The 25,829-nt window shown below is 40.3% G+C and overlaps 1 protein-coding gene across 2 annotated transcripts in view; it reads left to right on the top strand.

Moving 5' to 3' along the window:
- FGD3 (FYVE, RhoGEF and PH domain containing 3) overlaps positions 1-25,829 on the top strand; it is a 101,296-nt gene that overhangs the window by 30,620 nt on the left and 44,847 nt on the right. The window contains exons 2-4 of one of the 2 annotated variants that reach the window (XM_080996742.1): positions 20,005-20,175; positions 22,799-22,970; positions 24,037-24,634. In XM_080996742.1, coding sequence (XP_080852868.1) covers positions 20,005-20,175; positions 22,799-22,970; positions 24,037-24,634 — 941 coding nt within the window. Of the gene's footprint in view, positions 1-20,004; positions 20,176-21,768; positions 22,633-22,798; positions 22,971-24,036; positions 24,635-25,829 lie in introns of those variants that run through there. The other variant, XM_080996743.1, reaches the window with a different exon arrangement.

Raw genomic sequence — 25,829 nt, 5'->3', positions numbered from 1 at the left:
ATACAGAAGAGGACAGAGTTTGTCATCCTGGGACAGTCTCACCAAAATAATGCTGTTGCAACAGCCATGAAATCTTCTCTGGCATGCTGTTGGAATTCCATCTTTCAGAAGTCTGCAAGATCAGACTGTAGTCCACTACCAAATACTAGAACCCCAAATGACAGTCCTTCAGTGCCATCTGAAACTCTCTGAAAAGCTGTCTACCCTTAATATCTGCCACTGTGTGCTTTTGTGTCACAGCTTTAGGTATTAATGGCACTGATTCCAGTACCCTTTTAGTGACATAATCAATCTTCAGTTCAGTCCCATAGGGTGTTATTGATATGACAGTCTTATATAAGTGTTGTCAGAGAATATGGGAAAGGTTTTCCCCACAGGATTGTGTAGGGCAGTAGGCCTCTTAGAGGCACCTGCGCCACCTAGAATGGTTTTAGATTTGTATGGCACAAAGCCTGCTTTTTTGACAGATCTTTGAAAGAGGGTAATATGGGGAAGTTTTTAGGGTGGTTGTTTTTTGCATTTTGATATGTACAGCACAAAAACTTTTCCCTACGGTAGCACCCCATGCATAAGTGGTAGCGTTTAGAAGTATTTTGTCAAGCATGTCAGCCAAACACATGCAGTTTCCCCTTTAATCTGGAGTAAAGCCACAGGGTGGAACTTTCCAGGGACATTTATTGGGGGATGTAGCATCTGAGCTTTTCCTTTGAAAGGTCAAATATTGCTGGGAATTCCAATATAAATGTAATGAATGAAGTTAGACTAACTTGGTATAAGACTGCTTCATATGTTTAAAAGATTCAAAAACCTAAATAAAGAAGGGTGGTTTCTCTATATGGTGCCTTCCATCCCTTCGCTATAGACTGCAGATACACCCAGATAGGATTCTTTCTCAGAACTTCCTTTCTCTTACAAGCTCACAGTTCATGAAAGCAAATATTTTCGAGATGATGGTATAAATGCTTTTTTAGGTAGGGTGTTTATTATAATATGATCTTTTAATTTAAAAATATTCAGAGGTGTTATATGAATTTTTTAATCCATCTATAGATTTCAGGCGAAGTTTTGAATTCAAGCTCTCACCTCGTAGCCATTGGTGATATCGGTGACAGGTGATTACATGACAAGGCAAGGGTATGGGCTGTTGTAAAAGAGACACAGCGCTATGCCACTCATCTGTGCCCAGCATGGAAACCAAACTGGACTCTGTGCCCAGCACGGAAATAAAGTGAGCTGCTGGATGAGGGTCAGAACTCTTCTCCTAGTCCCCTGCAGACTTGTAAAATATTTTGTAGGCTAGTAACTTTTGTAGACTCATTTTGAAGACAGGCTTAGACCTCGTTGTGCGTGCGTCTCTCTATCCCACCCCTGTGTAGTCAGTGTGTGCAAAGCCCAATAACCAAGTTGTAGAAAGAAAGTGATGTGCGCATGAAGATCTTCAATGCAAAGTTTTCAATCTAACATGAATAGTTTGAGTTGTCTTTTAATGGAAACACTGACTTGCTCCATCTTGACTGATGATGCCAAGTATTCTACTTTTTGTTCCATGTGTGGACTGTTAACTGAACAGTGTTCACTGAATTCTCCTTCAGAAAAGAGCACTCCAAGAACACATTTGTAGCATTTCAAATACTAAAACATATTCTCAATTTTAATTCATCTCAGTTCTTCCTATCTAACTCTGCAACAAGTTCTCTCTCTACCAACACTGATATTTTCATCAAAATGTTATAACTGGCTGGCACAAAGACTTCTCTGTGGAAATGCAAATAAAGCACTTTTCAGGTGTCCTAGTTCTTGATGGCACTAGAGATCAGCAGCTGCTTTAAGGACCTTCCTCCTGTGTTTCTATGGCAACTCTATATGCATTTAAAAATAAATAAATTCAGCTTCATAGTGAAACAATTGAAATCTAAATCAAATGCAGGTCTGATCCTAGTAGTAATAGTAAAATGCATTTTCTTCCCCTCTTTCGCAGCCCCCATTCAGCCTCCCTTCAAAGCTTGTCTCTGTTCAGAAGCAGCATTTGTCATCAGAGAAGCCCCCTCCCCTTTCCACATTTATTTCCATGGTAACCCTTTTAAGGCATTCTGCAGCCTGAAAACTACTTTTGCTCTTTCATCATGCAAGCTGGCATTGTGAAGGGCTCAGTGTATTCCTCCAGCTCCTGAATAAATATCAGAATAAGCAGCATTTTGGGTGGACTGTTTGTTTTTGAAAAGGGGGACCCTAATGAAGGAACCGAGAGGCAACCTTCCTGTGACCTAGTTGTCAGCACATCGCTTGCTATGGAAAAGCAATCTTCATTAATTGATTAATTGATTAACTTTGTGGGTAGGTGTTATCGGAATGATCGTTCTGTGAAATCAACAGGGCAATTCCCTGAATCCAGTTCAAGGAAAAAATGGGCAGATGGCTGGATGTGCTATGCTGGTGAATTGCGGGTAAGCTCTCATGCTGCGATCAACTGCAAATCTCATTTTTCTTGTATACTCTTTAATGTATATCCAAGATTTGTTTAGAAAATGGTGTCTTAATAGGTTCTCATGTTACAAATTTGTCTTTTAATGTCCCCCCCCCCCCAAGATATATTTAGTTGTGTTTGTCATCTCAGATTTTGTGTGCACAAAATGACATTTGATGCTATACATCTTTTTGCTGCTCTTCCTGCTTTAATGACCTGGGTTGACTTTATTATTTTTTTTAAAAAGGTCATCTAGAAATTACGAATATTTTCTTCAAACACTTTTAACATTTTTATTAAATGCAAAAAATGCAAAGGGTGAAATTCATACAATTTCATATGTTGAATTTTCATCATATTTAAAATACATTTTATTTCCTGTTAGTCTATCTGCATCACAAAGTGATGTGTCAGCAGTCTTATTTTAAAAAAATATATACCTTTGTTTGTTTGAAAGCATGAACTGACACTAACTGGTTCCCTGATGGGTGTTTTATACCTGTTTTATCTGTTAATAGTATTTCATTTTGTGAAACTGGGACAATGTGTGGTCGACTTGCGTTACGGCAATAAAAACCTACCTTAAAAATGTGAAGTACATAATGATTGGAGAATCACCATGACAACATGGTTTCCATTTCACGTTTTCTTACTATGCTGTGGAAACCTTTACACATGCCTTTTTAAACAGATAAAAGTAATGGCAACGCGTAATGTGAGAACACTATTCTGTCCTTGGCATAATGCTTACAAACTCATTATTGAATATTAAGCTGTATAGTTCTCTACAAATCTTCATGTAATCTACCCAGTTCATTCATTTCCCCTCCTTTGTATATTCTAATTGTTCTATTATTACAACTGCACATTTTATCGGGAAACAAAATCACGTCAGCATTCACAAACAGAGCTATTCCTGATTTTGTATATGCTGAGAATGATGGTGGTGTCTCTATTGAGATGAATAAACACACGTAATGTAAAATAACTTCATTAGAAAGGGATCCTGCCAACATGAGCGCAGATGCTGAAATGCTATGCTTGGGCAGCCTTCCTCAAAATACTCCTGTTAGTTTCTGTGGTTTGCCTTCTGGATCCCTGTGCTCAAAGTATCAGATCCCTCCAGAGGTGGTTCCACTGCCCCCGATGGTTTCTACTCTGTATCCTTGAAGCTTGACCTTTCCTTCTCTGCATTCCCTGTTTCCATTCAGCATGGCTTCCTGCAATGGAATTAGAGCATTCTTTTAGAATGTGCTTTTGTGTCTATAAATATGTGTATTGGGTTTTGTTTTATTTTATTTTATTATGAACGAATTCAACCGTACACATTTGCTCCATTTCAAAAAACCATTTGGCGTAGAGACAAAAAAGAAGAAGTTATATGTGCTAATAAAGGCATATTGATAGGTTAGGCATCCCTGATAGCCTAACATATCTCTGGACTTCTGAGAACAGCACAGGTTTTCTGGGGACAGCTTAGGAGAAAGTTATAATAACAGCTGCATGATTGAGCCATTAAGAATATAAAGCGTGAGGTTTGATAGTTTTGCACCAGAGATGCTATGCCATCATAGACAGATGGCTTGGATGACTATTTAAAATTGGGGTGTCAGAAATGTTTCTAGATGTGCCATTCTTCTGGAGAAGTCTTACAGCTTGGTTTAATTCCCTAGAGGAGTAAAAAGAAAATTTTAAAAAGCTGCATCTGCAACTGAATTTGTTTGTTATGGAAGTGACAGTGAGTTTATTACCATACTTTCCTATTAGGAGGGAGGACATGCAAATTGCAGAGACAGAGTTTTGACCAGGGGTCAGCAAACTTTTTCAGCAGAGGGTTGGTCCACTGTCTCTCAGACTTTGTGGGGAGCCGGACTATATTTGGAGAAAAAACAAACGAATTCCTATGCCCCACAAATAAGCCAGAGATGCATTTTAAATAAAAGCACACATTCTACTCATGTAAAAACACCAGGCAGGCCCCACAAATAACCCAGAGATGGATTTTAAATAAAAGGACAAATTCTACTCATATAAAAACACGCTGATTCCCAGACCGTCTGCAGGCTGGATTGAGAAGGCGATTGGGCCGGATTTGGCCCCCGGGCCTTAGTTTGCCTACCCATGGTTTTGACCCTCAGCAGCTACTAATCTTCCTTTCTGATCCTAGCAAAACTTTAAACGTATTTACAATTTAAAAAAAAAAAAAATAATGCTAGGGATTTCTTAAACACCAAAACAGAGCCCTAATTTCTACCCCATGATCAGAATAGAATTCTGTTCACATAATCAAGCATTTCTGACTCTCTCTCCCCTTTGCAGACCTTTACGCTCCTTGGAAATTCATTTCTGAGGGTTGGGAGATCCTCTGTAGAAGAATGATATGTAGCTGGGCAAACCCCCTTGCTTGAATTAAAGCGCCTTCTGCTCATACAACAACACATTTTGGCTCAAAGTTCAAAATAAAAAAGGTAAAGGTAAAGGACCCCTGACAGTTAAGTCCAGTCACAAACGACTCTGGGGTTGCAGCGCCCATCTCGCTTTACTGGCCGAGGGAGCCGACGTTTGTCCTCAAAGACAGTTTTTCTGGGTCATGTGGCCAGCAGGACTAAGCCGCTTCTGGAGAACCAGAGCAGTGCACAGAAACGCCATTTACCTTCCCACCGGAGTGGTACCTATTTATCTACTTGCACTTTGATGTGCTTTCGAACTGCTAGGTTGGCAGGAGCTGGGACCGAGCAATGGGAGCTCACCCCGTCACAGGGATTCGAAACGCTGACCTTCTGATCGGCAAGGCCTAGGCTCAGTGGTTTAGACCACAGTGCCACCTGCATCCCCAGCAAGTTCAAAATACGTAGGTGCTAAAACTAATGAATTGGTTATAAGTGTTTAGGCATGAATTCAGCTGGTGTTGCCTTTGCACAAATATATGACTGTTAGATTGCTATCAGAGCAATCAGTCATAGTAAACACCCATGTTCCTATACAAAGCTCATTCATACAAACATTTCAGGTCAAGTTTGTACTGCTCAGATTGCACACAAGAGATCCTACCAATACTTTTATGTAGTGCTTCGACAGTACTTCAACAGAATCCAGACCTCCAGCTTTGACTTATTGATGGAAGATCCAGTATAAGTTTGAATTACTGATGGAGCAGCAGCATAAAGTTGACTCTTCACTCCTTGCTGCCCCTTTAGTGCTTAGTGTTGCTACCTAATTGTGACTGTATTTCAGGACCCAGGGAACTACATATGTAGTGTATGCTAGAATGGCACTATTTCATACTTCAGATTTGGCTATGGCACATTTGCTAAAAGCTACTTCAGTTGTGTGGAAAGCTGAGGAACCCCATCTGTAATTGCTTGAATATCTCAATAATTTGAGAAGAGATTTCTCAGGCCTCTTCCCAATGAATTGTTTTTAATGCTAGAAATGCAACGTGCTAGCACAAATCCTCAGGTTATACAGAATCCAGATGACATTCTCTAACTTACTATATTTATTGCAGAGGTAGCAAAGCATCTTTCTCAGCTAGTGCTTTGTTTGTAAATTATACCTTCCCATACTTGGACAGCAAGCAAAGTAGACATGCTTTCCTGCTAGTTAGAAAACACTTTAGGTGCATATGTGGATGGAGTTGAAGCTTTGATCCTCATTAGTGCAGTGGTTTGCAATGAGATTCTGTGTCAGGTAATCAGTAGAAATGTCAGAGAATTCATTTTAAAGACTAAATAATGGTCAATAATAGATTCAGATACTTTTCTTAACAGAGATTATGTTTCTCCAGAACCATTTTTCTTCCCCTCACCAAATCAATCAAGGATCTCAGAAATGACCAAGAGGACATCACATTGCTATAGTAGCAAATCCTGTTTAGCTATATACTGTTATTACTGAGGGCATATGAAGCTGCATTGCCCCCATTGTAAAGGAGAAGAATATTTTCCTGAATGGCTGAACCAAATTGCTCAACATATTCCATTGCCAAGAGGGGCTATGAACCCACCTTTGCAGTGTAGCACAGGAAGACTGAGAGTGGTGCTCATTCGCCTTCTTCCTTCCCTCTCCCACAGCAAGCACTTTCACCTCACCTCTGCCTGTGTGCCAAAAGGTGAAAACATCTCCCATTGTATGGGGAAAGGAAAGGAAAGGAAAGGAAAGGAAAGGAAAGGAAAGGAGCAAGGCAAGACATCTCACCATTACTGAGGCAACTGGGCATGCTGCATTTCCCATGATGCACTGTAAGGAGGGGGGAGTTAATTGTCTTTCACAGTGCTCAAAGTCATGGGAATATCATGCAGTTGCTTCAGCTAGAAGGTGGGCCATTTTTGCAGGGTGAGAGAGAGCTTTGCTGAACATCCATGTGAACATCAGTTTTGGCTCAGGTCAGCTATTTAGGTACAGTGGTGCCTCGCAAGACGAAATTAATTCGTTCCGCGAGTTTTGTCGTCTTGCGATTTTTTTCGTCTTGCGAAGCACGGTGTCGGGAAAGTTTTGGAAAAGCTTCAAAAATCACCAAAGTCTTTAAAAACCTCAAAAAAGGCTACCACACCGCGTTCTATGAGTTGCTCCTCGAAGTCAAGTCGCAACTGTATTAACGGTGTTAAGAAAAAGGAAACAAACTTGCAAGACGTTTCTGTCTTGCGAAGCAAGTCCATAGGGAAAATCGTCTTGCGAAGCAGCTCAAAAAACAAAAAACCCTTTCGTCTAGCGAGTTTTTTGTCTTTCGAGGCATTCGTCTTGCGAGGTACCACTGTAAACCCAACCTCTTCAGATTTTACAGGAGCTATCTTGTTGTTGTTGTTTAGTCGTGTCCGACTCTTCGTGACTCCATGGACCAGAGCACGCCAGGCACTCCTGTCTTCCACTGCCCCCTGCAGTTTGGTCAAACTCATGTTCGTAGCTTTGAGAACACTGTCCAACCATCTCGTCCTCTGTCGTCCCCTTCTCCTTGTGCTCTCAATCGTTCCCAACATCAGGGTCTTTTCCAGGGAGTCTTCTCTTCTCATGAGGTGGCCAAAGTATTGGAGCCTCAGCTTCACGATCTGTCCTTCCAGTGAGCACTCAGGGCTGATTTCCTTAAGAATGGATAGGTTTGATCTTCTTGCAGTCCATGGGACTCTCAAGAGTCTCCTCCAGCGCCATAATTCAAAAGCATCGATTCTTCGGCGATCAGCCTTCTTTATGGTCCAGCTCTCACTTCCGTACATCACTACTGGGAAAACCATGGCTTTAACTATACGGACCTTTGTTGGCAAGGTGATGTCTCTACTTTTTAAGATGCTGTCTAGGTTTGTCATTGCTTTTCTCCCAAGAAGCAGGCGTCTTTTAATTTTGTGACTGCTGTCACCATCTGCAGTGATCATGGAGCCCAAGAAAGTAAAATCTCTCACTGCCTCCATTTCTTCCCCTTCTATTTGCCAGGAGGTGATGGGACCAGTGGCCATGATCTTCGTTTTTTGATGTTGAGCTTCAGACCATATTTTGCGCTCTCCTCTTTCACCCTCATTAAAAAGTTCTTTAATTCCTCCTCACTTTCTGCCATCAAGGTTGTGTCATCTGCATATCTGAGGTTGTTGATATTTCTTCCGGCGATCTTAATTCCAGCTTGGGATTCATCCAGCCCAGCCTTTCGCATGATGAATTCTGCATATAAGTTAAAGAAGCAGGGAGACAGTATACAGCCTTGCCGTACTTCTTTCCCAATTTTGAACCAATCAGTTGTTCCATATCCAGTTCTAACTGTAGCTTCTTGTCCCACATAGAGATTTCTCAGGAGACATCTAGGAAGCTATCTAGGAAGGCTTTTTAGTAAACTACAGCTCTTGGTGTGTCTTGCAAGAGCTGCTTTTGAATCTGTGAATTATTTAGGCTATGTATGTTTAACTGAATTACATAGCACAGACGTGCCATTCTCTGCTCGCCTTGGAAAGATGCCTTTGTCAGATTGATGCTTCGCTGATGTTGGAGGCAAATATTGCTCAGTTGCTATTTACATGATGTTGTTTTGCTGCCGCCTTTGTTATATTAGATTTGTTAGAGCTGTTTTAGTTGTTTTGAATCTGTTCGTTGTTTTGTTGTTGGAGCGCTGACAGTCTTGGGCATATGTACACTATTCTCTGCTGACTTGTTTCTTGTCTGCATTGGCACCATCATAGTGGTGGTGGGGCATGCACATCCCTTTGTTGAGGAACTAGATGAATAGAACAAGATATTTGTACCATCCTTTTAGCACAGAAAACTCATCATTTAGATATACTCTTCACTGGATATATGTAGCAAGTGGAGCAGCCCTACATATTTCCCAGAAGAACGTGTAAGCAACTGAAAGATAACTGATGTATCCATATTTCCCTTTGCCTGGAATGGGCCTAGTGATGCCACATGAGGCCTTTTCATGTGTTCTGGCAGTGTGATTCATGATCAGTGGAGGAAGCATCTCTGCAGCAGTCCGCCTAGCAATGCACACATTTGCTTGCGTTTCTGCAGCCTGTCTACATGTCGTGCTTGTTTCCACATAATTGGGAACACTGTGTGTTTTCATAGGTTTGCAGCTGTACAAAAGCATGAATGTGTGACGGTCCCATATTCTTCTTCATGTTACTTTGAGCACATTGAGTACTACTGAACAACTGAAAAGGGGTGACAGTAATAATAATACTGTAAAACATTTTATACTTTCCCAAATCAATAATGGCAGGTCAGTTCACAATGAGACAATAAATCAAAGATTAAAATATATTAAAATACATCACAAAGTAGATTTGCCAGTTGTCACTTAGACTCAGCATTAACAGACCACAAATTCCAGATAGCTATTTTGCAGTTGAAAGAATGAAATGCAACAAAAATCTAGTGAGCAAAAATAACCTGATGATTTTGCTAATACAGGGTCCCTCCCAATACTGAAATTTGGCTTGAATGAAAAATTCTATTGTAGCTAATAGAATAGGTTGTGGGGTGTGGGTGTGGGGTACCCATGGCAGCTTTTTTAGTTTGTAAATGTGCTTGTGGACACAAAAAGGCTTTCCATCCCTGTCTTATGGTATACTGTTAGCAAGCATAGTTAGCTCAAAATGTAAGCTAGCATTCTGAATCTGCAGCTAATCCCTAAACTTTTGTGTAAATCTGATCTAAAATGTCTTGGTGCTGTGACACAAAATGTCTAGACGTTGTAGTTCACTCCTCTTTTCAGTAACTTGTATACAGTGGTGCCCCGCAAGACGAATGCCTCGCAAGACGAAAAACTCGCTAGACGAAAGGGTTTTGCGGTTTTTGAGCTGCTTCGCAAGACGAATTTCCCTATGGGCTTGCGTTTTCGTCTTGCGTTTTTTGCAAGTTTGTTTCCTTTTTCTTAACACCGTTAATACAGTTGCGACTTGACTTCGAGGAGCAACTCATAGAACGCGGTGTGGTAGCCTTTTTTGAGGTTTTTGGCGATTTTTGAAGCTTTTCCAAAACTTTTCCGACACCGTGCTTCGCAAGATGAAAAATTCGCTAGACGACAAAACTCGCGGAACGAATTAATTTCGTCTTGCGAGGCACCACTGTACTCTCTTTTGCGTATAGAGGATTTGGCTCTTTCTCACCAACCTGAATGTAAGTAATTTCGTTTCTTTTCCATGCAGGTTGGATGAGTTCTCATTTGAAGGGGGGAAAATCCTGACTGCCAAGGCTTTAGTTATGTGTGTTGGATTTACTTTACCTCCTTCTTAAATCTTGTCATTCTCTGCAGTGAGCTCATTAACTGTGGTCATAAGATGGTATGAGTCATGAACCATCACCTTGTAAAAGATGACACATGTGGCTTGGTTCTAGCTTGCTGTGTAATTTGTGGGCACTGCTTAACCAAGTTTATAATTTCTATAGGAACTTCAGTGGGTCCATAGGAACATCACAGTATCCAATGGCAATTTGGAGGGGTTTCGCATCAGTGCGAAGTGCTTAGCACCTAGTGCCTCCACCCGTCCCTGCGCTGATCCATGTGGGGGCGAGCCATTGAGGTGATGGTGGGTCGCCAGTACCTTCTGTACCCTGAGAGGATTATAGGGGATGGTTTAACCCCTTCCATCCCCTTTTTTCAGCCTGTGCCTCTCTCTGATGTTGAGAGAGCCATCACCATCACCATCACCATCACCATGACGCAGGACAGGAACCGGAAGCCCAGAGTTCCCTATTCTCAGACTGTATTGTTGTTATAGACTGTTTATTTTCTATAAGCCACTTGGAATGCACATGTATTTGTGGAAAATAGACATAGAAAGCTGCCTTATATTGAGCTGGGATAGCTCAGTTGGCAGAGCATGGGCCTCGGCCCAGTATACCTGAAGGAGCGTCTCCACTCACTTTGTTCAACCTGGACACTGAGGTCCAGCACCAAGGGCCTTCTGGCGGTTCTCTCACTGTGAGAAGCAAAGTTACAGGGAACCAGGCAGAGGGCCTTCTCGGTAGTGGTGCCCGCCCTGAGGAACGCCCTCCAATCAGATGTCAAAGAAATAAACAACTATCTGACATTTAGAAAACATCTGAAGGCAGCCCTGTTTATGGAAGTTTTTAATGACTGATGTTTTAATGTATTTTTAATCTTTTGTTGGAAGCCACCCAGAGTGGCTGGGGAAACCCAGGCAGATGGGCAGGGTATAAATAAATAAATGAATAATAATAATTAGAGCCCCACATTGGGCAAAAGATTCCTGCTTTAATAGGGGCCTTGACTAGATTACCATTGGTATCCCTTCTAATTCTGCAATTCTATGATTCTATGAATTATTGGCCTATCTAACTTCGTATTGTCTACACCAGGGGTTGTCAACCTGGTCCCTGTAGCCCACTAGTGGGCGTTTCAGGATTCTGGGTGGGTGGTAGGGGGTTCTACAGCACAAGCTGAATCCTCCTTCCATCGAGCACTGGTTGGCGGTAAGGAAATTTTACCATCAAGAAAGATGCATCAGTGGGCGGTAGGTATAAAAAGGTTGACTACCTCTGGTCTACACTCATCCATGGTTTCAGACATGAGGCATTTACCGCCCTGCTTGCAGATTTCAGAGATTGATCCTGGGATCTTCTACATGCTACATGCAAAAGAAATGGTGTACCACTGAGAGATTGCCCTTCCCCAAGTCTCTGGAGTATTGCTAATTGAGTATAACTTCATGGCTCTGGTTTTGCCTCATTATATTGAAATACATAGAGCTTTTATTGTTGCTTTCTTCCCCACATTTGGAAAAGCACAATAAGTGCAAATTAGGTAGTTTGGCATTAAAGAACAAACAGAATGAAATTCTCCATCATCTTTCTACTTCAAGCATCTGATAAAGTAGGCATATGTTGGTACCACAATAAATCTGTTATTCTTTAAAGTGCCAAAAGGCTCCTAATAAATACATTTGGAATCAGATTGTCATCTAATATAAACTAACAGAACTTTGGACACTTTAGGTAAATGGTGGATTTGTTTTTAATTTGATCTCTTTTGAGTATTATGGTTTTTTGTTTTCATGTTTCCTTTTCCGGGTACACAAAGAGAAGCTGTTTGCCCCAGTTATGTTATCTTCTGGTCTTCTTTTGTTCTCACCCAGTTTACTCAGTGAATAGGAAATGTACTTGCTTTTTCTCTAAGTAATTTCTTTGTATTCATGGAATATTACCATGCCAGTGGTTTTCGTTTCAAGACGCATAATTAGTCTTTAGAGACAAAGTCAGATAGTTTCTGCCAAAGGATGTATGTTTTTCCTCTATATTCCAATCCAACTCCTTCCCTTTAGTAAACCCTTAGTCACAGCAGCCTTCCAAATATGGTGATGAATGTACAGTGTTGATATTAGAGGTACCTTGGATGCCTTTGTCAAATGATTATGTTTGATAGTTACATTGTACTTTGGCTTGATAGTTCTGGAGCTTTGATGCACCTTCATGCAAAAATCAACTGTCTAATTAACTGCAGACCTCATTTATTTTGAGCTGTTTTTGTGCTCTGAACAACATACTTAAAATCACAACAATGGATTTCTGCAGTCAGAAGTGTGGTATGTAAACTCAGTATGGAAGGCCAGAGCAGCTGCTAGATTTCTCAATGGCACAGATGATTATGAAGAGAAGAAATTTAGGCCTGAATAACAAAATACATTCATACTACGAGCAGATTATTCCTCCACATTAAAATGAAGACTGGGATCAGATTGCTTAGGTAGTAATAACATACAGAGAAACAATGTATCTTCAGGATATAAAATTATATGTTTATAATCACCACACTGGTCTGAGTAGGGAGAAGATTTCAGGGGTGCAATTCTTAGCTGGGTTTAGTTTCTGTTGGAAGAAGGACACCAGTCACAGTCATCAAACATTTTTCTTTGCCATTCCAAAATACACCTACAAAATCTCATCAGTTACAATCCCTTGCAAAGTTATATTTTTAATAAATGTAAGCATACTGACATTCTACTGCAGAGAGCAGAACAGTGTCCCCAAAGTTCCTGGAAATAAGTGTCCAAAAACACAGTCGTTTTAAAGCACAGTAGTTTTAATTGTTTCTTTTCATATACACACACAAATTGTATCAAGGTGTATGATGGGTTTTACTACTTGAAATACACAGTACTTGTTTCTGTTTTCTTGTTTAATGGGAACATTTTATTGATACATTCTAGTAAATTCTTCTCTCACTTAATCTTCGTGAGTCTGGGCATGCTTACAATCCATTCTGGAGGTCCGGTTGTAAACCAAAACAGATTGTAACCCAAGGCGCGCTTTCGCCAGTGGGGCCTCCCAAAAAAAAAGAAGAAGAAAAAAGGTTGTAATCCCCTAAAAATGGGTTGTAATCCCCAAAAAGGGACACGCACTTCAGGGTTTGATGTGGTGGTAATCTGGTTGCAAACCAAGGTACCACTGTAAAGGTAAAGGTAAAGGGACCCCTGACCATTAGGTCCAGTCGTGGCCGACTCTGGGGTTGTGGTGCTCATCTCGCTTTATTGGCCGAGGTACAGCTTCCAGGTCATATGGCCAGCATGACTAAGCCGCTTCTGGTGAACCAGAGCAGCGCACGGAAATGCCGTTTACCTTCCCGCCGGAGCGGTACCTATTTATCTACTTGCACTTTGACGTGCTTTTGAACTGCTAGGTTGGCAGGAGCAGGGACTGAGCAATGGGAGCTCACCCTGCCACGGGGATTCGAACCACTGACCTTCTGATCGGCAAGTCCTAGGCTCTGTGGTTTAGCCCACAGCGCCACCCGTGTCCTATAAGGTACCACTGTACTTTCCCTTTATACATCTTAAACTAGGTCAACTTTTTTATCAGTAAGGATAATTTTGCTCTGTCAATAGCTGAGATTAAAACATTGGTGCTTTTATGAAAGGTATTATGATACTGATGCATACCAAAAGACTTCTTGCTTGGTCTATAATTATCCTATCTCACTAAGCAACAGTGGTGCTTCTCTTGAGCCTCCTATTTTCTCTGTCTAGCTGATCTCGAAAGTTGAAAGTTTCCTTACAAAAATATTAGTTTTCTACTTTAGTGTATTGTGTAAGCCATGTTTTGTTTTAAAACAAATGGTTTTTAAACAGCATTTGCTTCTCCTTAACATGAAATAGCATCCTTTTATTTATTAAGCAAAGTTCTTCAGGGATACAAAGCGGGTTGATTTTTATCAGTCTTTGCTATGACAACTGCAGTTCATGTGTTTTTACAAAAGCTCAGTTCCTGTTAAATGCAAAGGTAGTGCATAGAGCAAAGCAGAAGTAGAAACGAGATGTCTCTTTGGGAGCGGGTGAAGTGAAAGTTCACAGTGGAGCATGCATTTTATATCTGGAAACAACTGAAGCGCATGTAAGTATTGCTTGCTGGTTTGCTTTCACCATTAAAGGTGCAACTACAGATTGTACTGGAATGCTTTTATTGACCACCCCTTCCTCCACCCCACAGTCTTCTTGATATCTGGGTGCTCACGGTGTACTTAGTAAGTGCTGCAAGTACTTGAAAACACCCTGACCTTCTTCCATATCGACCTGCCCATCTGTGGGGGAGGAGAGACCTGGTGGTGATTCAGCTTGCTAAGACTCTCTTTGTGACAACCCAAATCCCTTCTGTCTTGAGATACGGCTTTCACCTCCTCTTATGATTTTTAGGCAGTAGCTGAGGACATGCCTTTTTGTCCAGCCATTTAGTTGCTTTTCCTTTAGTGTCTGTTGTTATTTATGTGTCATTTCCTGGCTATGAAGAATATTTTAATACATGTGTTGCTTCAGTGATTATGGCGTCTGCCATGATGTTGCTTTGCAGTGAAGGGCAGACAAACACCTATTTGAAGTAAATCAATAATGGCACAATCCTGTACATGCCTACGCAGCAGAAAACCTCTTTGACTTCAATGGGACTTACTCCCAGGTGTGTAAAGGATTGCAATTGAAGATTATCAAGCAGTGGTTGCTCTATGCAACAAATTTTTTGTTAGAAAATTTACTGTGAACAACTCTTGGCAGTTATCATTTTCTGCTTCTGCTAATTCCTTCAGTGGGATATGTAATGTGGACAAGCACTTGCAACAACTATATTTAAATTTACATTTATTATACACATTTTTAAAGCCTTGAAGTTGCAGTCATCGCTAGAGTACTGTAAAATGTAACTATGTGATCTGCCCTAACAACATATGCTGAAAGTTGAATATGTTACTGGCAATAGTGTAGGAGCAGCTATATGATAGCACAATGGTGGGTGATGCATATTTTTGAAACCCATGTTTCCTCACAGAGCTATCGGTCTCAGAGGGTTTTTAACAGTCAGTCCCTCTTTCTAGGGAACTTTAGGAATGGAAGTTCCGTGAATGGAATAGGGGTTTCCTAAGAATCTGCAGAACACACTTAACAAACTACATTTCCCAGGATTTTTTGGAAGAAGCAATGACTGTTTAAAGTGGTTTGATAGTGTTTTCAATGTATAGTGCAGATGGGGCCTCACTGAACTAAGTGGTTAACTTCTATTGCTTTATTAATTGACTGTTTATAGTTACCTTGTTTGAACTGGAATTGCTAAAAAAAAAAAAGTTTTAATTTAAAAATCTAACCAGTCCTAAAGAGTTTCTTCATTTGGAAACAAAATATTAATCCCTAAGATGATTTGGTTCCCATTGACAGATTCACTCTTGCTTCTTGTTTTCAGGTGTGTGGTCTAAGTGTGAGTGTCCAAGTTAGCTGAATTAAAGAGCAACATCCCCAATAGGGGACATTTTAATAGCTCAGGCCAGGCTACATAGTGTTTGTAAGTGAGGAGTTACTTGCTATTGTGCGACATAGTTACATGTCTTCTATAAGGCCAGTTTGTCTTAACTGTGGCTGTTGGTTCCCGTGGCTAGATAGCATATGATATGAACTAGATAATATTGTTGAATGGGCTGATTAGATGGGATAGTACCTTATCAGCACAGGTGGCACCAAGCATTTAATTTCATTTCTGTCCGCCTCTTTCTCCAGGAAGCTCAAGATAGCATACATAGTTCTCCTGCTCCCCATTTTATCCTTACAACAGCCCTATGAGGCATCTTAGGCTGCGAGGCAGTGAGTGATTGGCCCAAGGTCACCCAGTGAGCTTCATGGCCAAGTGGGGATATGAACCCCGGTCTCCCAGGTCCACTGCACCACGCTGGCTCTCAGAGGGATCTTTACAAGGTAAAAAGAATGACAGCCCTCAGTTTTTACATGGAGGCAGCCATGTTTTCCCTAATACAGCTTCTTCTGAGAGCAACAGAATATCATCAGGTGCCGTCGCTCCCAGGAACTTGCTCAATTCCTTTCAATGCACACAGCAGCAAGGAGCCCAGCACATTAACCACACAAGGCTGTGAGCGACTGGGTGACTCCTGGAGCTTTGTAAAAGCAGTGAGGAATGGACAAAGGCAGTGCTGCAGCCCTCATACCACCTTGTAATGGTATCCACAGGACAAAAGTGGACTCATGATCCAGTCTGAATCATGATTTTCCTAGATTGAATAAGGCTTTGGAATAAGGTTCTGCAAATTCTTCCTCCATCCCTTCAAAATATACATGTATATATTTATGTACATGTTTAATTGTCTTATTTTTGAACTGATTTTCACTGTTTTTACTAGCATAATAGTAGGGCTATATTGCATATCCCTTTTGAACTCTTAATTCAGGACTGGAATTTAACCTGCCCTATGGAACATCCTCCCACCAGATGTCAAAGAGAACAACAACTCCCAGACTTTTAGAAGACATCTGAAGGCAGCCCTGTTTAGGGAAGCTTTTAATATTTGACGAACTACTGTATTTTAATATTTTGTTGGAAGCCGCCCAGAGTGGCTGGGGGTATAAATAATAAATTATTATTATTATTATTATTATTATTATTATTATTATTATGGCGGCACTCAGTCTTGGCATGATGGATGAATTGCTATACAAATATTTATTAACTGCTGTTATACTCCCAATACATTTCAGAATAATAGTGCATGAACTCTTAAATATATGTTTTTAAACATTAATTTAACTAAATTGATTGTAAACTTGGATCCAATGACCTTTTGTGCTGAAATAAAATAAAAGAGAACATTTAAGCAAACAAGATTGTATTGGCATTTATTTCAGAGTAGAAATTCTCTTATTGAGATTTGAATAAAAACCTTACCAATCCTTCCAATAAGCTTCATGATTGAAATACCAAAGCCATCAAGATGATTTACTTTTGTGTTTGTCTAAAGTTCTGGTGGTGATCAAAGTGTATCATTGTCTTCACTGACTGATTCTTGTTATTTTAGCTGAATGATTTAAGTGAACTTGTGTCCCCACCCCACCCCCAAACAATTATTTGCCAAAACGCCATAGGGCAGTTTGCAACATAGAACATGATAAACAATATATGAACATGATAAACAACGTATGCCAATACTTAATATAACAGCTGTATAATACAGAAAAATTAAAACAGTAATGTAAATACAAGTCAAAATAATAAGCAATACATAGTAAAAAATAATAGTAGATAATATATAATACATAATGAAAACATACTAAGTAAGCAGTAATGTAAAATTATTTGCACCAGCACCCCAACAATAAACTCCACAAACCCAGTAAAACAGCATGAATTATTCCATGTTTTTTTCAGGTTCAGGCTAATACACCTTTCTTAACAACAAACTCCTACAACTTAATAGAGGGGGAAATCAACAGCAGTATATGTGAAGTTTAGAAACATTGCAACAGATGCATATACAGTATTTCTCTTTGTACAAAACTAACTCTTAATCCCTTCCAGAAAAGGCAGGTTTTTCCAGCTGTCACATGGGAACTTTCCTCTCCTCTCCTAGTCTCTCTACATGAGAGACCTCTGCTTCCCTTCCCCTCAGGGTCCTTCCAGATTTGTCTGCCACTTTTAGGGTTTGTGCTATACTTGTCCCATAGGCAGCCCAGAAGAGAAGGTGCAATAATTTTGTTATTGCTGTGCTCCTGCTATTTGTCTCATGCATTTTAGCTTGTGAACCTGTGGACAGGATTGGGAATTTTTATTTCTGTACTGCGCCTATATTTCTAGTGCAGTTAATATTAATATAATGTCACCATAAGGTGTTTTTTTTTGGGGGGGGGGGTTAGTGGAAGAGTGTACTGTGTAGCTTGCTTGTATTGCATGATGTTGGGTTTTTCTTTTTTAAAAGCACTGCTTGTTTCTTGTTTTCACTTATGACGTAGGTGGTGGCTTTTGATAAGGAAGTGGCTTTTTAATCATCAACTAGGAGTTCACTGAACCGTGTTCTTTGCATTCTCTGAGAAAGACTGTTAGCTGATGTGGATTGATGAGGTCCATTTAAAACAACTGAGCTGTTAGCTTGCACCATCCCAGAAAATGCCGCTTTTATCAGTTTGTGATATATGGATGCATTGCCAAAGCAAGTATTAGAAATAAATAATGCTTTTAAAAGTAGAAGGATGAAAGAATGATTTTACCTCTATTGAACCACTATTTCACAAACAACCTGTAATGATTCAGTCTTGAGAACAAGCAGTCCAGGGATGGTTGCTCAAACCCTTCCACTCAGCCTGCAGCTCTGCTGAGTGACCACACAGACCCAGTTCCAAGGCCCTTCTCTCCCCCACTCTTTCATCTGGCAGGTGCTGTGTGCTGTGGCTGCACTCATGAAGCCAGGAGTGGACACACAGCTCCTTTGGTCTCCTCTCTTCCTCACCTTCTACCTGCATTTCAACCTGGATATGCAAGTGCGATTCTTTTTAGTCTTTGACTAACAAGTGTGTAACCCTTGAGAATGAGAGAGAGAGACAGAGAGACAGAGGCAGAGAGATAAATGATGTTAAGTAATGACCACTGTAATATCTAAGTCATGAATTCACATGGTGCATTGCAGTTACTTTTTTGTGAATGGGAACTTTGCAAGTTGTGGTTTCAGAGTTCACAGAAGGGTGTGTGTGAACATCTATGTTTGTTTGTTTGTGTGACATTACACTGCTTGCATGAACCAGGGTATTAGTTTCATGGATACTTTAGTGGAGATTCCTACAATGCAGGGAATTGGACTAGATCACCCTTGGTGTGCCTTCCAACTCTATGATTCTGGTTTTTTTGTCGTCATTGGTTGACCACTTATCACTAGTATTGACTCTTTGAGATCAGCAGACAGACCACATAGAGCTGTAGTGTTATTTTCAACCTGGTCATTTTAAGGGGCCATATGGGTTTGTTTTCAGTTTTCTCGAAATTGAAGTAAAAATATGGATAGCATTACTTTTTGAGTTGCTCATGAACATTAACCATACTAGGTTGAGGAAGAGGGCAGATCCTCAGAACTTCTGAAATGCAACACTGATGGCGCATATATTCATAATGGTGTTTTTCTTTTCCTTCTGGTACTTTGAATGAGCAAACACACCAACTCAGTTGGTTAAATGACCAATCAGCTCCTGATAATACCTAACTGGTAGCTATTACTAATGCCTGCTAGTGTGTTATATAATATTTTGAATTTTTCAGCACATGGACATCAGAGGTCGGGGCTGACATGGCCCCTGTCATCACACAAAATGTTTTTACAATTATATGGGTATCCCCACAGTCATTCAAGGTTAGAATATTTTAATAAATTTAGAACAAGGGCAAGGAATCTGTAGCCCTCCAGACATTGCCGGACTACAACTCCCATCATCCCTGACAATTGGTCATGCTGACTAGGGCTGATGGGAATTGCAATCCAACATCACGCCTTCCGGGTCACAGTTTCCACAGCCCTGATTTGGATTATTTGTTTATTTCTAAAATGTATACACTACTTGATTGTAGAAGAACCTCAATGCAGATTATGTAATACTCTTCTTGAAAAATTGTTCATGAAAGCTGTTATCTTTCTGTCATCAGCCATCCTTTGCATGATGACAGTAGGGATGGATGGATTTAAACTGATGACTTTGAAGTAGATGTGTCAATCATTAGATCAGTTCACGTGACAAGAGTCTTCTGCTTACTCATTAGCAAAAGGAGGAAGTAAATACAAATTCATTTCTTTATTCCAGGTTGCCCTCATTCTTCTTTTCAAGTCAAATGTCACATTGACTCAAGGACAGTTCTGGAAACATGTAGTGAGTTGCAGCGTGTGGATCCCATTCAGTGCACTCTTCAACCTGGAAGAAAGCCCAAAACCAAATGCCATTTGGCCAAAAAGCATCCTCTGCCAAAACCCCAAGGTTTGTAATTTATTGGTGTTATTTTTAAAAATATGTTGAACGATGTATGGCCACCCTATCAGGCCTTCTGAGAGGCTATATGAGCTAGAGGGCTTCCATGTATGGATTGCTATAACTAGGTGGGATATTGCTTTTGTTTGTTACTGTGTTGGTATTTTTGTGGTGTTATATTGTGAACCTCCCTGTGATCCTTGGATGAAGGGCAGTAAAAATTTTAATAATAATTATAGTAATAATAGTGAGGGCTGAACTTCACAAGGCAATTCAGAAAATAGCATAAGTGGTGTAAGTTTTGATCTGAAGCACATTGCAGTGGCACAGAGGTTCATTACTTCAACTGGGTTGCTATCAATGGAACAGAAAGGTACTGTTTGGGTTTCACTTGATTTTTATTGCCATCTCTGCAGTGCACCATTGGCCCATTGTTCACCTCGAAGGCATGTTCTGTATGATAGACTAATTTGCTGCCATTCTCTTCCATTAAAAAAATGCAGGGATAGGGACATTTGCACATGGCAGGTGGGCCAGGACAAGCATGAAGAATGGCTGCTTCTGAACGAAAAAAGTATAGCATACTAAATTTAATTGAAATAACGTGTTAGCAGTTGAAATCCAGTCTAAGGGTAATAAATATATATTAAAAAAACATGTTCATTCCAAAGAGATTTCTCTGGGATCTGTTGTATGAAAAATGTATGACTGCGTACACAGTATACCTTTATAGCATATTCAAAACACATCTTTCCCCTTCAAAGAATTCTGAGCACTGTAGTTTGTTAAGGGTTTGCTAAGAATTGCAAGGCAGTGAGGGATAAACTGCAGTGCCCAGAATTGTTTGAGGGAAGGAATGTGCTTTGAAGGTATAGCGTGTATGCAGTCTAAATCTCACAATCTGTAAGATGTATTAAATTGTTTTCTATGCCTGTATATATAGAAAAAGATGGGTTGGAGCATTAATAATCAAATTATATCCTTTAACAGGATACAGCCTGGAACCCCTTCCATCCACTCACAACCACACATTTCTTTCACCGTCTCCAGGTCTGGCATGTTCTTTCTTAGAATAGAGGTTGAATTAATGATGTGTCTCTGCTGAAAAAAAATTGGAACTTTACCTCTTGCCTATCATGTGACCACCTTCTGCCCAGGGGTTGCCATTTTTGGCCCATACCTGGGATCATGCTTATTTGGGACTAATAACCATCTCCCTCTGAACCTGGAAACCAGACCCCTTGATGGATTCTAACCCCAAAATGATGTCTTGTAAGCTGATGTTCTTTAATGAACTCCTCTAAGGCAGAAATCAGTGTTCCAACATATATTTTAATGGGTTATCTGACAAATTGCAATGCAAAATGTTCCTCCTGGACATCAATTTTTATACCTTACTTTGCTTTGTCCATTGCAGGTGATATATTCATACCTTAGCACTTACAGTGCCAGTAAGTGTTAAATCGTAATAGTTTTCCAAACCTTACCCCCCCCCCCATTTTAGCCACTTTTGTCCCATCCCCGCCCCCCGCCGCACCCTTCACCTGCTTCAAGTTAAGAGGAAGCTGACAACATTTTATGTTTTACTTTGTTGTTTCCCACTCGGTTAAACATTTTATTTAAATTCCTGTCTGTTTTGCATATGTTTCTTTATAAAATGCCATATATGTTGATGATATTATACAAAAATACAGTGCATTTTTTTAATGTTGAACCCAACACGCTTTAGAGAGAGGTTCGAAATTTTAAACTTCACCCTTTTCCTCATTAAGCAGTCTGAACCTGAGCATATTTTGCCAGCAACTGATGAAGGATGTGAACAACTGGAGTTAATTGCCCTTTTTTTACAGTATCTAGTTTAAAGGCCGGTTAAGTTAAGTTGCTTCTGGCTGTATGGAACAGTGAGATGACATGAACCCTGTTGCTATGGGTTACCGCTTGCATGCTTGAAAAACTACTATTTACTTGTGAACAATATGAGGACCTCGCATGGCTTGCTGCATTTTCCAAAAGACTGCTGCAGTAGGACTAATGCTCTTTCCCACCCCCACCAAAAGAGTAGAAAGCAGTACTTGGTAAGTGCTTTCTTACAGTAGCATGTTTAGTGCAGCAGCAAAAGAGGAAGGAAATTTCTGCAGCTTATACCTTAAAGAGGTGGGGGAAGGAAAAAGAAAGGAATACGGACAATTCTTGATTTGCTTTCTGAATTTCCAGAAGAATAAGCATGACAGAAGATCTTTAAAAATCTCTATTAACTCTTATCAGTTTTGTTCAGTGCTTTAATCCAAAAGAACTCAAAGTTCTGGATCACGACTACCGAAAATGCTCATTTCAAGACTGGGGGTTGTGGTAGAGCTTTTGCAAAATGCAGTGTCTATGTGTGCTATGCATCCTGTTTAGCAACAAGGAAGTGGTTACGTTCTGTCAGTCTTTGAAAGATCTACCAAAATGCAAAAGAGAAGCCCAGTGAGTCTTGGCTTAAAACAAATTGTTCTTATATATAAAAACAGCCTGGCGCTACATTGGTGTTACTATAATAAAGCAGTGGACTTTTCAGCTTTGTAGAGGTGGAGCAATTGGCTTGGTTGCTGAAAGACGGACCATTCCTCTCTCTCACTCTGTTTGTTTTCAGTACCTCCAAAACCTGTTCATCTCCAGCCTGCCGGGCACGAGAAGATTCCTCCAGCACCATCTAGGCCTTTGCCAGCAGATCCCAAGTCAACAAGAAGCCCAGTGCCTGAAGAAGAAACAACACAGACCTCACCAGACATTAACAGACTCATTGAAAAATTCGAAAGTATTAGGTAAGTACTTTTGGTTACTTTTGCTATCCTCCTCTCTTCTTTAAACAACTGGAGGGGAAAATACGTTGTAACAATGCAGAATGAAAGTATAACAACTCACAAATGTGAAATACATTAAATGGTGTGTCTATTTTAATACCAACAGCAATTAAGCCAAGTCCATCTAAAACCTAGTGGAGAGTTTTGAAATGTGTCTGATAATTGATGATGGTTTACAAGTAAATCACTCAGTGATGACACATTTTTGACAACAGAGGGTTACAGCAAAAATGATGTTGGGCTGCCAGCCCAGATTCCAAAAGGATAAATACATAACCATAGACTAAGAGACACGATTCAGTCCTGGCATAGGTGTGCTTGGACAACAAGTGATTTATTTAGGTTGGACGGATTTTCTCTAGACATGATTGATTTTAAAACTAGTTAACTTGTCAGAGAACCGAGAACTGTTTTTTGGTGTTAAAAATGTTGAGTAAGTATGCTATAAATTACTTTTATAATTTCATTCTCTTGGGATGTTGCAGTCTGTTATGAAGATAAATATATCTGGCTAGTCTTTTAGCAAACCGTAAATGATTTATTCATTATTTAGGAGTGACTTTGCTGAAGGCCATGACTTCCTCAATATGGTTCCCGTAAATTTTTAATAGGATGAATTTGTGGGTTTTATTTCCTTTAAAAACTGAATTTTATTATGGTTTAATATAATATGAATATTTATGGCAGCCACCTGTTATATTTCAAAGATATTTTAAAGAAATTTCTGTGCCCGGTTGTAGTTTTAAATAAATGAAAAGAAGAAGCTGACAGAGACAGCCAAAAGCATTTGAGGGCAGGAAGCAGAAAGTTCAGCTGACATACTTGGTAGTGGTAAGCAATGCTTGACAGTTGGCTGGCTTTTTAACAACAGACCCAGGATTTGCCACTTGAGGCAGGCCACCTCACTCAATCTGAAGTTAGACGTAGCCTCTGGTCTGAAAGAGGTTAAACCAAGGGCACTAGCTTCAAAGTGGATTTGTATGTGATGCCAGCGACCCAGGGCCTTTGTCTTTATCTTCATTTGCAGGAGGCCCATCCATGCTGTTCAAAGAAACCAGTTCAACTTAGCTTTTAAAATGGAACCTGAGACAGACTCTTCCAAACAGTGTTGCCCAAGCATCTGTGATGCAGTAGGTTCCACTGCATCTTCTACCAATGAAAATAAAGAGCTTGATGACAACGAACCTGGCATGTTGTGTAGCACTGAACTGTCTAACACAGACATAATGAAAATTAAAGAACTAAATATAGATGACGGCACAAGCGCTGAAGATTGTGCTGATGTGCAGGTCAGCAAAGCCCCCATGGAAGAGCTTGCACCTAAGGACTCATCTGTGGAGCTGAACAGTAATGGTAAAATTCCCAATAGGGACAGTGGGATTGACAGCCCTTCTTGTAGTGTGGCAGGAGAGACTTTCCTGAATGAAGACGGTGCGGAGCAGAAAAAGGTCAATGTGACCGGGAACTCGGCGGAGGTGGAGACGGACAAAAAGGGTGCCAGGTTTTCCGCTGGAGAGCAGAAAAGAGACTCTGCTCAGGATGAAGACAGTGACATAGATGAGGGAAGCAGTGAGGAGCAAGAGACAGCGGAGGTGCCAAAACTGGAATGTGTGGACATTAATAAGGTAAATATTATATTTTGTATTGGTCTGATAACAGGATGCAGTGGGGAAGAATGATCTTCAGAATTTGCTGAGCATGCGAAACTGCATGATTTTGAGTCAGATATTCCGTGACACTTGCCCCCCAGTAACTGAGTACTGCTTGGCAGTGGCTCTCTAAGGCCTCCAGTCAGACGCCTGTCACTTCTATGCAAAGCGTTGTTTTGTTGCTGAAGAGTGAGCTCCCTTGTCTTTCTTATTTTTCTCTTTTCTTCAGTCCTAGTCTATGGTAGATATGTAGTCAGTCTGAGTTTCAGACCCAGCCTTCTTTCTTTCTGAGGTCTCCAACTTCCCCTTGGGTTGTTATTGTTTTCTGGGAGGTGTTGATGTTGGCCTTTTACTTTTTTATATAATAATTTTTTTTCAATTGTTAGTTTTCAATAATTAGTTTTCAATTACAGTCCAATAATAGCCTCATGATAACAATACCAACTTAAAATACACTTATTAATGCCATCGTTCAAATACCAAAATATATACAGTGGTACCTCAGGTTACATACGCTTCAGGTTACAGACTCTGCTAACCCAGAAATAGTGCTTCAGGTTAAGAACTTTGCTTCAGGATGAGAACAGAAATCGTGCTCCAGCGGCGCAGCAGCAGCAGGAGGCCCCATTAGCTAAAGTGGTGCTTCAGGTTAAGTACAGTTTCAGGTTAAGAACGGACCTCTGGAACCAATTAAGTACTTAACCCGAGGTACCACTGTAATTTAGATAAAGTGCCCCCGCCCCGCGTGCTAGATTTGATGGTTTGATTTTTTTATTATTATTTCTGCGTTCCAAAATCTTACTAATTTCAGTTTCCTTCAGGTCAAAAAAATAATCCCTTATACAACAACTGCAATATTAATAACTTCTATTTGTGTTGATCCATTAAATGATTTATAAAACTACAAGTGAAGAACTCAAGCTATATCCTTGTTCTTCCTTTGTGTGGCAGTTATTCTGTCCATGGTATTTCTTCCTGTTCCTGTAAGATGTTATGTCTTTCCCCCGGTTGTTGCTGTTATTCATCATTCCTTGGGCGGAACTGATATCCCATTGATGTTCCAGAAATTTCTCCATCGCTCCGTCCCGTACTTTGTTGTTTTGCAACTTTGACAGCTGCAAAAGTCACTCTGTCCCAGTAAATACGGTAACCTGTTGTCACCTTTTTTCCT

The sequence above is a fragment of the Podarcis pityusensis genome (assembly GCF_964106645.2).
Source record: "Podarcis pityusensis genome assembly, chromosome: 2".
NCBI classification, from domain to species: domain Eukaryota; kingdom Metazoa; phylum Chordata; class Lepidosauria; order Squamata; family Lacertidae; genus Podarcis; species Podarcis pityusensis.
This window is presented reverse-complemented; position numbering and strand designations above follow the sequence as displayed.